A 13,916-nucleotide genomic window follows, 5' to 3' on the forward strand; every position below is an offset into this window, starting at 1 on the left:
CATAGAGAGAGAGAGAGAGAGGCAGAGACACAGGCAGAGGGAGAAGCAGGCTCCATGCAGGGAGCCCGTCGTGGGACTCAATCTGGGGACTCCAGGATCCAAAGGCAGGCGCCAAACCGCTAAGCCACCCAGGGATCCCCTGGGTCAGTCTTAATGCCATAGAACACTGACTCTTAAAAAGGAAGGTTGAAAAGAATTGGCTGAATTCTTCATTTCACCTCCCTCCACCCCAACAGGTCCCAGACCTATAGACCCTTCAGAATGGGACTCACATTGCTTGCCAAGCTTCCAACCTTCATAGCATGGAGAGTCCGTCTGTCCATACCAACTCCTTCATAGTGGCCTCTCATGTGGTTCTGGTAATTTTCTTTATATTTATTCTACATGGAAACACAAAACTTTCAATAAAAGCATACTCTTCCCAACTTGCTGGAGATAACTACCCATTTTAATGCATTAAGTTGGAAATAGAAATGATGAAATAGAACCTATTTAAGTAGTCAGTGTATTGCTGAATACAAAATAAGACAAATAATTTTTGAAAAAAACAACTTTCAAGCAAGCTCAAGAAGTTGGAGTGAGACAAGCACATAAGCACATGACCAAACATAGGATCAGGTGAGTACAGACAGCACAAAACAGATCCAATTTTCTTTTTAATATTTTCATTTGTAAATATGCTAGAGTTTTCCCATGTGAAAACCTACCATAAGCATGGAACTCTCCAATGGACAAGACTGACCTTGCCAGCACTGGGTACAAAGCCCCATGCTACGGGCTAGTACAAATCTGCATGCTATTACTTCTGTTTCTAATTATTTGAAGAATACAACCTGAGCTTTGCAAAGGTGATTTTTACACCACAAATTGGTGACTACTAAAACCATGTGAAACAATGATGTCATGTCCCAAATGCAGTTTACCAAATGAAGAGAAAACCAAAACAGGATGCCAAGAAGTCATGAATAGGAAAATATGGGTAGCTTCTAATGAAGCTGCATTAAAATCACATGTCCTGGGAAGCCATTGAGTTTCTAGGCACTGAAAATATTTAACCAAATACTATTACCACGATTCTACTCAGTTCATCTTCACAAGTACTCCATGAGGAGGAATAATTGATTATCATCCCTATTTTACACATGGACAAAGTGGCTCGGAGGGCTTTAGCAACTTGCCCAAATTTGAACACTTGACTAATTATGGAGCCAGGTCTGTCAGTTCCAAAGCTGGTGCTCTCAACCACTACATTTAGGCAAAATAAATTCCTCCCTGAATCTTACAAAGTCCCTCGTGGTCATAAATTCTACTATAATATGCAGCTAAGAAGAAACAAAATCACATAATCCAGTATAGGTCCTTGATGTTCTCAAGGAGACAGCCTCAGAACTTCTCTGAGATTTTCCAAATTAGCAAATGCCATCTGTTCATCTGTAAAACAAGGAAAGAACATCTGGATCCCCAGGTTATATGAGATCAGGCATTAACTAAGAAGCACACAGTCACATGGCGAGGGGAGGTTGCATGCTCAGCCAGGCTCCCTCACCAGCATTCACCAACCAGGAGCTGGATGCTGCTACACAAGAACACAAGAGGAGAGGTACTGCCATTAAGGAATCAAGGTCAAGTGCGTGGTGGGGAATGTAACAGAATGTAATACTACATGGACTACCCCTGCAGGCAATCTTGATCAAAATTCATAGGTATTTGTGCTCAGAAGCCATGCTTCTCTGAGACAGACAGATATATTCACATAGACTGTCTCTTAAGAGACCTAGAAATTTAGCTCATAAAAAAGTCCAAACAAATGCTCAGGTGTTAAAAACTCACATCACTGGTGAATTTTGAGATCTTGCTCACGTTCCTGAATTGAGGCGTCTCACAGTAGTTGATACTGTGACCTTTACTACTTTCCAGGTCCTTCTTATATTCCACCTTGGAAACCAAGACACCAGATGCACAATAGAACCAAGCCCAAAGCCACGCTTGAAAAATGTCACCAGGACTTTACATGGATATTTTTAGAAAACTTTCAACCCAACATTGAAAAATACCAGGCATAGGGTACCATAAGTTGACAGCATGTGTTCTCCTTTCAAATAATAAGTCAGTCATCCTTTTGGTTTGGAAAATTAAAGATATATTTCAAGAGAAAATATGGTAAGATTTCATATATCCCCAAAAAAGTGGCAAGATGGGTTTAAGAAATCAGGACAGGAGTTACTCTTGGGGCAAAGTATCTGGAAGATTGTGGAGGGTGTGTGTGAGTCACATTCTGTTTCTTGATCTGGGTGCTAGTTACATGGAGGTGTCCACTTGTGGTAATCCCTCGCAGTAGGCACATATGATGTATATACTTTTCCTTATGTACACTTCAATAAAATTTAACCAAAAAAGTTACTTTACGAAGGAGTATAATAAATGAGATTCCTCATAGATGCACAGAGTGTCTTCTACTTTCAAATGGGTTGGCTGGTCGAGCTCCCCTGGGTAGCTGGATATAAGATGTAAGGTTATAGTTATTGAATAGGCCCCAAGTCAGCCCAGGTAATTGGAGGAGGCAGCTGAAACCTGAGTATCACAAATAGAGCATGACTGGTTTGTCCTACTAGATAAACATAAGCAAAAAGAAATCGAAGTTCTCTTGTGACCTCTTAACAAAAAAAAAAAAAAATGTTTTTTAAATACAATTTTTTATCCTATCATATAAAACATATGGTGGAAACATGCTTTTTAAAGTATGCAAGATGCATTATACTGCTCACAACCTGATAAGAAGTGAAAAAAGTATACCAAACTATAAATATAATTGAATTCTGATCTATAAATGTCTTTTTATTCATATACTTATTTATAGTATCTTCACCTAGAAAAAGGCCAAAATGTTAAGTGTTTTTCCTGGGTGGGTAAAACTGTACTCTCAGAGATCTGGTTTCAATTCTATCCCTCAAAATCTCTCTGAGCCACAATAAGACACTGTACTTTTCTAGACTATGACAAAGTGAGGACCTAAAGACTGCCAAGGTCCCATCTAGATCTAATGTTCTATGAATCAAGAGCAAAGTTTAGCAACTACTTGACTCTGTTCTTGTAGTGTGAAAACAGCCAGGGACCATATATAACCAAACATGAGGTGGCTGTATTCCAATAAAACTTTATTTACAAAATCAGCCTAGGAGTCGGATTTGGTACTCCGGTTGTGGTTTGCTGACCTCTGGCCTAGAGCATCAGAATAATTGGAACATTTGTTTAAAATGCAGATTCCAAGACCTAGGCACCCATCTATTACTTCAAAATACATGAGTCTCCCACTGAGATGAGGATGATGTCCCTCCCGGTGATTCTGAGCAGCCCAGAGTTAGAGGACCACAAATTAAGGAATAGTTTAGGATGGAAGACTGACCTTCAGGAGTTAGGGAAGAAAAATACTTTAGAATACTTGAATGTCTGCTTCTGAATTGCAGATAACTTGTTCGATTATCTTTTAATAGCCCTCATTCTTCCCCATTTTGCAAGAGGTTGTTAACTCAAATGCTTTTGGAGTCCAGAGAGGAAATGCCAGTGAAAAGCTGCTGTGAAATAAAAGGCTTGAGGGCATGATAAGGATTTGGGAGCTCGAGCCTGTTATTTCCTTGCCAGAGGAATTCAAAAAAATCTGAATCACCGAGTACACCAAACAAAACCCACCATCTGGCGGCCAGTCCAGCCTCTAAGGTAATGGGAATTCATAGGAGACACAGAACTTCGGGGAAACCCAATGACAGTAATAGAGAATGAGGGAGGTTCCAGGTGGGAAACACTTTCTGATCTGATTCCACTCTGCAAGAATGACATACTGTTACACAGGTCGGCTAGGGCAGGATTCTGCAACAAAAAACCACTGCCTGAAACTTTTGAGAATTTGCAAAGAAACTTTTGAGCCCTTGGAGAAACTGTTTAATTTGTTTGATTCTAGGCTCTCTTGGGAGTGGCTTTTGACTGTGCATCAGTTCCAAGGGAACGGCTAGCCATGGGTAGCTTCTGCGGCATTCTACAGAATTTTTCACATTGGGGTTGCCCCACCCCGGTCCCCTCTATGTACGCACCTCGCTCACAAGCTTGTTCACGCTCTGGGCCCGCTTGAGAACCAAGTTGTCCTGGGCTGGGAGGGAGTGATAATGTGCAGGGCCTTTCATCTTATTGAAGTCCTGCCTGTATTTTATCTGAAAGAAGCACACAAAGAGGGCCCGGAGTTGCGGTTTTCATGCTCCGTGAGAGAAATTACCCCAAAATGACCCTCCATTTAACGTCAACATTTACTTAAGAGAATTTTCTGAAGGAAAAAAAAAAATCACATGTTTTTTTTTTTTTTTTTCCTCCATGAAATCCATAAACCACTCAGTCCCTTTGGTATCAAAGTTTTACTGGCCCTTTTCATACTTTGTGTACTTTATCCTCTAATTTCTGCATGAAGAAACGTCTCAAAACAATCATTCCAAAAGGTGTAATTCCAAACCCAGTCTGCCCATGGTTTCAACATCTTTTCTCATCTAATCAGCTGAAGGGCAAAGTGAATATTTTACTTCCCTCTCGGGCCAACAAGAGTGCACTATCCTGGGTAAATGGGATGCTAACTGAACGGCATAGAGCAAAGGGGATGGGTAAAGGGGGTGTAAAGCTCATGAGTGGCTTCTAACCATATATAGACCATGTGCAAGTTGGCATCTTAGATCTACACATGCACGTCACTCTACCGAGTTTAATTATAGTCTATCTTTCGAGGACTGCCAGCTGGCCAACATTCTGCAAATAAAATTTATCCTATCAACTGAGTTATACCAGGTTTGGTAATCACAGGACTTGTTTTAACAGCTATCCCCCTAAAGTACTGGGTTTCTAGATGGCTTCTTTTGCGAAGACCCTCCTAACCCCAGCTTCTCTGGCTAGACCAGCATCTGCACTGCTTCAACTAACCTAAGGTGACTTCCACAGTTTGTTGGTGTCACTCTCCTTTGAGGCAGATAAATGTGACCAAACAGTTGAACAAAAGCAGTAGATGTCAGAAATTTGGAGAGAAATTGAGGGCTAACGTTTTACTCTGGCTCAGGTCTAAATAAATGGCTCTGCGTGCTAGTTTCAGTAAGTACAGAATTCAAAATCTCGTTTCCCCTCTGCTTCTGTGGCTCTGCAGGTCGCCCCAATGCACTACTTACGTCACTAGCAAGTTCGTTGGCTTTCTTGGCATTCTGATAAGCTGGGGTGATCATGGCGGGGAAGCTGCCTTTTCCTCTGTGCTCCTGATATTCCTCCAAGTAACCCTGCTGGGCCAATAGAAAATTTCCATCAGTGAGGCTCCCCTCCCTGAATGAGTGGGGGATTTGTAAATGATCTCTCCTAGAACCTGATCCTATAGAGGCCCATCCATTGGACGTTCCAGGGATCACGCTGGGAGCAGAACTACATGGTGGCTAAGACGGTGGATTCTGGGGTCAGCTCTACTTACTGGTGCCTGGCACACAGCACTAAACAAATGGTAAGTATCATCATCATCATTTCCATGAGATAAATCCAGACATTCTACAAGTCTCCCAGATCTGTGGACTATAGAGTGCTCATTCCATGTCTGACACCAGGGTGGTCTCTGCCCTCCAGTAATCTCAAATGCTGCCTTTCTCAGGCCCATTGACAGATCTATGCAGAAAAAAACCATTCACATCCCAGATACTATTTTCCCAGTGATGTAGGCTATTTGCCAGGAAGAAGAGCATTATAATTATTTGAATTTTTGTATTTGGGGGAAATTCAAATTGCCCAAAGAGGCTCTAAATGGGACTAAATGTATATTTCAGACTATTATCATCTGAGCCTGTTTCTTCCACCTACTCCCACAAAAGAAAACCTTCTTTCTCGTGGAACTGTCATGATGTCACTAGCATAAACCTTTCCTGGCAGTGGGATATACTTCAAGACCTGTTCAGATGCTACCTTCTGTCTGGGAAACTCCTCCCTCATTCCCAAGTCCTGCCCCAGGCAGAATCAGCTGCTTCCTCATCTGTGTTCCCAACCAGTCTGAAACAGCCTTGTGTGCCCCTTTGGGCTCATAACTCCATCCTCTGTCTGGCCTCCTCCAAGGCAAGAGCCTGCCTCACTCCCATACCAGGGCTGGAGTCTGGCACACACATTTTCTTTAATAAAATAGTTGGGTCAAATCAGAAAGTCCAGGCTTCCCTTCTATCCAATAATGACAACTGTTTAGCCAGAGTGGCCCTTTATGTTTGGCTGCCAAAATGTTCTTGGCAGCAATGCAATAAGTAAAAAAAGAAAAAAGAAAGTTAAGCTAAAAAAATAATAATGAAGGTTCTCAAATTCTTTGGTAATCCCCTTTTACCTCTTCTGCTCAATAATTTGGGGTTGGTATGTGGCTTTACTTTAACTTCTCTGCTCATATATATCTATTTTTATGTTGGATATGTAAATCTTTTTAGTGAGACGCTCAATCCTATTGGGGAGTTGACTGGTTACAAACAATAAGTTGTGTCCATGTCTATTAACCTAAAAAATTGTTATTTGTGAAAAAGAAGAATGAATTATTTGGCATTTTAGGTATTACAGATATTTATGGTTTCTCTGAGTGTCTGCTTCTCTCTCACTCCCTCCTACTCATGCCTGGCAGGTCCCGCTAAATCACACAAGGAAATGCCATACAAGGCTCATCCTCTTGACAGCTGCTGGTGGTGCTATCACACAACACCCACTTTGATTCTTAGATTTGTTATTAGCACAGCCGGCCACTTCAGCCAAGATGTCCTAAAAACCAAGAACCAACTATGACACTATAAGGTTATATCTCATGGATGTGTATGGATATGTCTAGACACACTCATGTACTGGCAGATAGCAGTGGTCACATTTGGAACAAAATATTTTTTGCCAAATATAGGAATCAAATATTTTTAAAAGTTGTCTTGAGCCTTCTATACAATATATTTAAAACATTAAAGCCACAAAAGCATAATTTCATTGAGTTTAAAGCACTGAGGCCATTTAATTAATTTACAGAATTTAATAAAACGAACTTTTTCATTTAAAACTAAACATTTTTGTTCAGACAGACATTTGCAAAGGGGTCACAATCCATCTTCAGACACACCTCCATCTTACATGAGTGTCTCCCTAGACACTCTTTTAAAGAAAAGAAGTAAGTTGTTTCCTTTCATAAATTAGGTATGTTGAATAAATTATGTATATTGTAGAATCAACTCACTGATAAAAATTCAATTTTTCAATTATTTAAAAAAAATCAACTAAGAATATACTCTTCCAGTACGCACACTTAGCCTTCCAATATTCTTTACGTACAACTGTGAAAAAATAATGTTCCCTTTCTCTCCTGCACCTAGAGAGGAATGTACAAATAAAAATTAGCTTCTAATTATCATCTCAACCTTTTTACCCCATCACTATGTAGTTCATGTGAGAAGTGAAGTTGAGGAAATGATTTGCATTCTCTTGTAAATTGCCTCATCTAGCAACCTAGATAAGATATACACTTTCTAAGAATTGACCCTTGCTACTCAGTGAAGTGCCCAATATTTTTCCAGACATGCATTTGGATCCATTTTGTGCTTATACAGTGATGAGCTAAAATTAGCCAGTCTTAGGCCTTGAGATCATTCTTCATTGAATAGGTGAGAATGCTTTACTCTTGGCAAATCCACCATATTGATAGAGGTTCTTTTTTTTAAAAAAAAAAAAAGATTTTTATTTATTTATGCATGAGAAAGAGAGAGAGAGAGAGAGAGAGAGAGAGGCAGAGACACAGGCAGAGGGAGAAGCAGAAGCAGGCTCCATGCAAGGAGCCTGATGTGGGACTCGATCCCGGGTCTCCAGGATCATGCCCTGGGCCAAAGGCAGGCACTAAACCACTGAGTTACTCAGGGATCCCCAATGGAGGTTCTTTATATTTTAAAAATGATGTGATGTGATGTGATGTGATGTGATGTGATGTGATGTGATGAGCACTGGCTGTTAATACTTTATGTTGGCAAATTGAATTTAAATAAAATAAAAAGTATTGAAAAAAAGGAAAGGAAAAATGCTTAGAAACTGCTTTTCCACGTGGATGAAGTCGAGCCCCATGTAATTATTTGTCTTTGCTTTTTGACTTGGAAAAATCTACCTTTCATCAATAGGGCAAGATAAACCACAGCCCAACCCCTGATTAAACGGCCATCAGCTGATTAAATGGTCACAGGCTAGTGGGCTACTGACCCACCAAGAACTGATCATTAGAAAGGGCAGTCTCCCAGGGAGTGATTTTATTACATACCTGGCCATATCGGTCCATGCATTCCCTTGTGCTTGCAGCTCCAGCAGCTGGACTAGCCATTCCCTTCATTTCTCTTTGATATTGTTGATGGTACCTCACCTAAATGAAGGGAACGGACAAACCTGTGAATTTAACCTTCTATACACAGAAGCCAGGAGAGTAAAAAAGAATGTCTTGTGGAATGTTCTTTTTCTGCTTGGGTCCACGGAGTATGTCTTAGACATAAAAGTGCCAGATCAATGCCTTGGTAAAACCAATTCAAAACTAGGAAGGAAAGTTACTCCCTGGGCCATGGTGCATGCAAAAGCAGACAGGAAGTTGTACTTGCCAAGCCCAGGTAACTTCCTGCTTCCTCCCCTACCACGAATACACTGTCATGGAACTCACATCACTAGCCAGCTCATTGGCTCTCTTGGCTATCTGATAAGCAGGCGTGATCATAGCAGGGAAACTGCCTTTTCCTCTCTGCTGTTCATAGTCTTCTGTGTATCTCACCTGGAAAATGAAAAAAGAAAATGAATCTCATGCCACAATCACATGATCTACCAGGCCATCTGATGAGAAGCCCTGCCGAGGGCTTGCATTACCCCCTCATATCTCTCTGTCACACCCCGTATGGCACCATCGTTGGCTTATGGCTTGATGGACCATGTGTATCTACTTTACCTTTTTATTCCCCAAATCCCAGGACAGTGCCTGATACATGGAGATACTGAATGCAGAATTCAACACATACTCGTGCAGCACCTGCTATGGGCTAGAAGAAGAAGGCTTCTGCCCTCAAAGAGCCTCCAGTCAAGTCTGGGAGATAAAAGAGGCTTCTCAACCCAAAGCAAGTGGAAGCCACTCATTAAGCTGAACCTGGATTTGCACTTACACTTCCCACTCAGAAGAAGACTAAATTCTTGGTCTTATTATGCTAGAGAAAAACTGGGCTGTGAAAAGGCAAATGGTAGAAATTCCTTAGAAGTTATGTTCTATAATTTCCAGTGACAAGGACTGGATTTTTTTTTTCAGATTAATCATATATATCTGATTTGCAACTGATACCATCAAAGTTTTTCTCTCTCTGGAAGAGTTTTCACAAGGTCTGTGCTAGCTGACTTATCTGACTTGACTATCCTTGACCTTAAAAAGTTCTTCCCTGGCTCCCACGGGGGACTGAGAAGCCTCCTACATTCTTCCTCCCTCCACCTCCAAGGAAGGAAGGAAAGGAGAATCTTATAGGCCTCTAAGCCTCCGTTATTTCTTACATCACTTTGAAGCTGTCCCCCTGCCTGGGCCCGTAGCAGCTCAGGGGTATCCACCACCGTGGTAAACCTGGAGATGCGCTCGTCATGCCCTCTCTTGTATTCCACCTGGTTAAGAGACAGCATAGGGTCAAGGTCATACCCACCAACCTTTGAGAGGACTCTTCTTTACAGCTGTCCTGAAGCTATACCATTGGGCTGGACTCAACACAAGCCGATGGCCAAGTCTTTAGGGCTGGTCTCATAAGCTCCTCTTCAAAAAGCATCAGTGCCACTGTGTTAAGTCCAAGATAATGCCAGGCAGGGCTAACCATTTACAAACATTAACTCACTTCACCTCATAAAAATCGCATGAGGCAGGACCATTCTTTTCCCCATTTTACAAATGAGCAGCTGAGGAATAGAGAAGCTCAGGAATTTGCTTATGGTCACACAGCCAGTAAATGAGAGAACCAGAATTCAAACCCTTGCATTCTGGCTCCAAACTCTGAGCTCTTAGCCAACAGGAATAGCGAAGCTATTCCTCAGGAAGATGTACCACCCACTTAATGAGAATCAGTGTCTCAAATGCTAATGTGACCTCAAGATATTATTTGGTCCAGTCTTTGGCTGAGCTGCCTGGTCTCTCCATTTGTTAGATGTGGCCCAATCAAGGCACAGGAGGTAATACACAGAGAAAACATAAGAGCACAGTTTTCTCCATAATATCACACTAATGATCCCTACTGTCCATAAGCATTCTCTTACAGGTTTTTATCTGAATCCCAGAGTTTCATTAGTGACAAAAATGAGCATAATCTATGGTGACTAAGCACTAGGACACTCACTTGGCTTGCCAGCTGGTTAGCTTTCTTGGCTCTTTGATAGGCAGGTGTGATCATGGCTGGAAAGCTCCCTTTGCCCCTCTGTTGCTCATAGTCTTCTGTATACTCCTGCTGGTCAAAACCAATGTCAGCATGAAAAACAATATGACATCAGCTAAGAACGACTAGACTTGTGAGCATCAACAGAACCAATGCACCTGGATTTATAAGATATTCAGAAAACATTTCAATCACCTGCAGTAAATTTGAAAATGTTATTCCATTGGTAATCTGAGTAACATCTTCAACACTGAAGAAAATCCTACTTCTCAGGTCAAAGAGATTCCCCTTCAATGCTTATATCAAATTGTGGGGAGCCTGGCCCAACCCAAGGAATCCAAAGAGAGCACAACCTCTTTGACTCAAAGGCCTGTATGATAATGCAAGGAGTCTGAAATGGGCCATCAGGGCTGTTCCCTTCTGGAAGCTCTCGAAAAGACTCCAGTTTTTCACCTTTTCCAGCTTCTAGTGGCTACTTGCATCCCTTACTCTATGGCTCCCAATGGCTTTGACCTCTGCTTCTGTTATCACATCACCTTGTCTCTGACTCAGACCCTCTTGCCTCCTTATTAGGACCCTTGTGATTACATTCGTCCACCTTAATAGTCCAGGGTAATATTCCTATCTCAATATCTTTACCTTAATCACATTTGCAAAATCCCCTTGGCCAGGTAATGTAACAGATATACAGTTCTGGGGATTGGAACATGGTAATCTTTGGGGGAAGGGCCAGTAGTCTGTTTACCACAATTTTAAGATAAAGAAACATTCAAACTAATTGCTAGAATAATTTCTAGGGCTCTTACCTCACCAAGAGACTTTCGGGTTTCAACCATCCTTACGATTTCGGGGTCTGGCATAGCTCCTGGGCACCAAGCATTCCCTTCCCCATATCCATTCCAATAGGCTCTCTGAAAAGGAAACACACAAATGCATAAACACATACCCTGCACATTTGGTTGGTAAGACCTACTCCACCCTCCTAGCAATGTTCACATACACTGTCAGCATAAGAGAAATTCTCTAAAAACTATAAACTCCGACTGGCATATGGTGGGTCTCAGCTAACAAAAATGTTCAATTTCTTCACCTAGGAAATAATCTAATTCCTAAAAAGTTGAACTTTCTGAGATTCATGTATATTCTAGAAGGGTTCCAAATGTAACTTAACACTTCTTTGCTCATCACTGTACCTAGATTGAGCAGTGGAGAGTTGCTATGGATGGACAATGTGAGATTAACCAGCATTATTCAGACACACTGCAAAAACCTACTTGTCATGTGACTTATATTGAGATAAGCAATTAACCTTTTTAAAAAGCCCCAAAAAAGGAAGACGGTTCCTTATTTAATAAAACTGTGGCCTATATAGGGAGATAAAACCAATACAAAACAAGTAGTAATTAGAAAATGTTTGTGTGCTTAAGTGTAGTGTATTGATGATAAACACAAGGTTTTAAGAAGTAATCTATATGTGATGGCTCCATTCTGGATAGGAAGATGGAATCTGAGCTGGACCTCCAAGGCTGAGGTCAGATTGACAGGGGCAAAAGGAAAAAAAAAGGACATTCATTCTAGAAGGTCAGTTCCATGAAGGCAGGGATTTTCATTGGTTTTATTCACTAATACATTCTAACAGCTTGGAACAACACCTGTACATAATTGGCTCAATAAGTATTCATTGAATAAATTCCAGGAGTGGGGACTACCATGAATAAAAACACGAAGGCAATGATGGGCTTCATGTAAAAGACCATGAAGACATGGGTTTGACTAGAATCTAGGGATAGAGATAAGAAGCCAATTGGGCTGAAGGTGGGGCAAATTGGAAAGGTTGGGTAGAACTACACTCTTGAGATCTAGAAAGACAGATAATTGGTATGTGAAATTATGCTCAACCATACTAGCAATCAGGGAATTTTAACTTAAAACAACATAGAAATTGTCAAAAACTTTTATCTGGTAATATCAAGTACTGGTGAGAACGTGGAGGAATAAGTAGTCCCATTCTCTGCCCATAGATGTATCAAATACACAGCCATTTCAGAGAGCAATTTGACAGTGGCCATAGAAATTAAAAAGGCATGCACTCTTTGACATAGAAACCTTGTTTCTCATTATCTGTTCTAGAGAAACACTTGTGTCCAAGAGAGGTCACACACAAGGGTATCCATAGCAACTTTGTAATAGGAAAATTTTTGGAAAGAACCCTGCCCATCCACAGAAGAGCATGATGCATCCATTCTTAATGGTTGCATTCATGATACACCCATCCATAATAACTTAAAAGGAGGTCGACACAGAAATATATCCAAGTGGGCAGCCCAGATGGCTCAGCAGTTTAGCGCTGCCTTCAGCCCAGGACGTGATCCTGGAGTCCCGGGATCGAGTCCCATGTCGGGCTCCCTGCATGGAACCTGCTTCTCCCTTGGCCTGTGTCTCTGCTTCTCTCTCTCTCTCTCTCTCTCGTGAATAAATAAAATCTTAAAAAAAGAAATATCTCCAAGATATTTGTTGATTGAAAAATACAAGTTGCAAAACAAGGTATGTCGTTTCATGGGAAAAATTACACATCCCAATAGAAATATACATATATAATTTTCAATGAAAGTAATAGCTAGTATTTACTGTGCCTACCATTGTTCTAAGGTCTTTACATTTATATACTCTTTTAAACTTCTCAATGGTTCTGTATGTCAGGAACTGTCAGAAGTTCAGTTTACAGATGAGAAAGCCAAAGAAAAGAATGGTAAAATAATTTCATCAAAGGTCCCTCAGCAAGTGGCAGTGGCCATATCCAAATGGGAGTACTAAGAAATGAATTACATAGATCTATATTTGTAAATGAGTGAGTAAAGTTTGGAAGAATAACCACGAGACTGAAAACAACAGGCACCCCCGCAGAGGGACTGATTGGAGATGATGCACAGGGGGTTAGCTTTGTACTTTGGATTTTTTTTTTATGATGAGGAAAATCCAAGTATTATGTGTATAATTGAAAGCAAATGCCTGAGGAATTTTGAAATGATGAGCCTCTCCATAGTGAGCATAAATTCCCAGGTGGTAGGAAGAGTAAGTCAGGACCATCCAGGAAGCTGTGTGTGGCCAACATCACTCAACAGGCTAGACAGAGGCAAAGCCAGAAGAGAGAAGGCCATCTTGGGAGCCCCCCATGAAGGTCCAGGCAGGAGATGATGTGGATCAGAGCAAGGGGGGAGAAATGCAGGGGCAGAGGCAGAGTGAGAAAGGGCAGCCATGGTCTCCAGCCTGGGTGGTTTGCTCCCAGGGTCAGAAACCCAGTAGTTGGAAGGGACAAACTGACTAGTGAGTTTGGACTGGAAGCAGATGTGGTGGAGATGACCCCACACCATGCTGGTGGATGTCTTCTGTGGACAGCTGGAACCACAGACTGGGTGAATCAAAGCCTAATCAATTCCTCTAGAAGTAATAACAATAATGTGTCTCACTTGCAAAGTGTGGCCTTCTTTTCCCTTT

General features: G+C 41.3%; 1 protein-coding gene across 8 annotated transcripts in view; it reads right to left on the reverse strand.

Moving 5' to 3' along the window:
• Positions 1-13,916, reverse strand: part of NRAP (nebulin related anchoring protein) — a 71,172-nt gene that overhangs the window by 51,481 nt on the left and 5,775 nt on the right. The window contains exons 5-13 of one of the 8 annotated variants that reach the window (XM_072740079.1): positions 11,228-11,332; positions 10,386-10,490; positions 9,562-9,666; positions 8,696-8,803; positions 8,309-8,407; positions 5,193-5,297; positions 4,086-4,202; positions 1,831-1,935; positions 273-380 (exon numbers count right to left, since the gene is read on the reverse strand). In XM_072740079.1, the coding sequence (XP_072596180.1) occupies positions 273-380; positions 1,831-1,935; positions 4,086-4,202; positions 5,193-5,297; positions 8,309-8,407; positions 8,696-8,803; positions 9,562-9,666; positions 10,386-10,490; positions 11,228-11,332 (957 nt within the window). Of the gene's footprint in view, positions 1-272; positions 381-1,830; positions 1,936-4,085; positions 4,203-5,192; positions 5,301-8,308; positions 8,408-8,695; positions 8,804-9,561; positions 9,667-10,385; positions 10,494-11,227; positions 11,333-13,916 lie in introns of all 8 variants that reach the window. The other 7 variants (XM_072740077.1, XM_072740076.1, XM_072740078.1 and 4 more) reach the window with 7 other exon arrangements.

The sequence above is a fragment of the Vulpes vulpes genome, chromosome 15, assembly GCF_048418805.1.
Source record: "Vulpes vulpes isolate BD-2025 chromosome 15, VulVul3, whole genome shotgun sequence".
NCBI lineage: Eukaryota > Metazoa > Chordata > Mammalia > Carnivora > Canidae > Vulpes > Vulpes vulpes.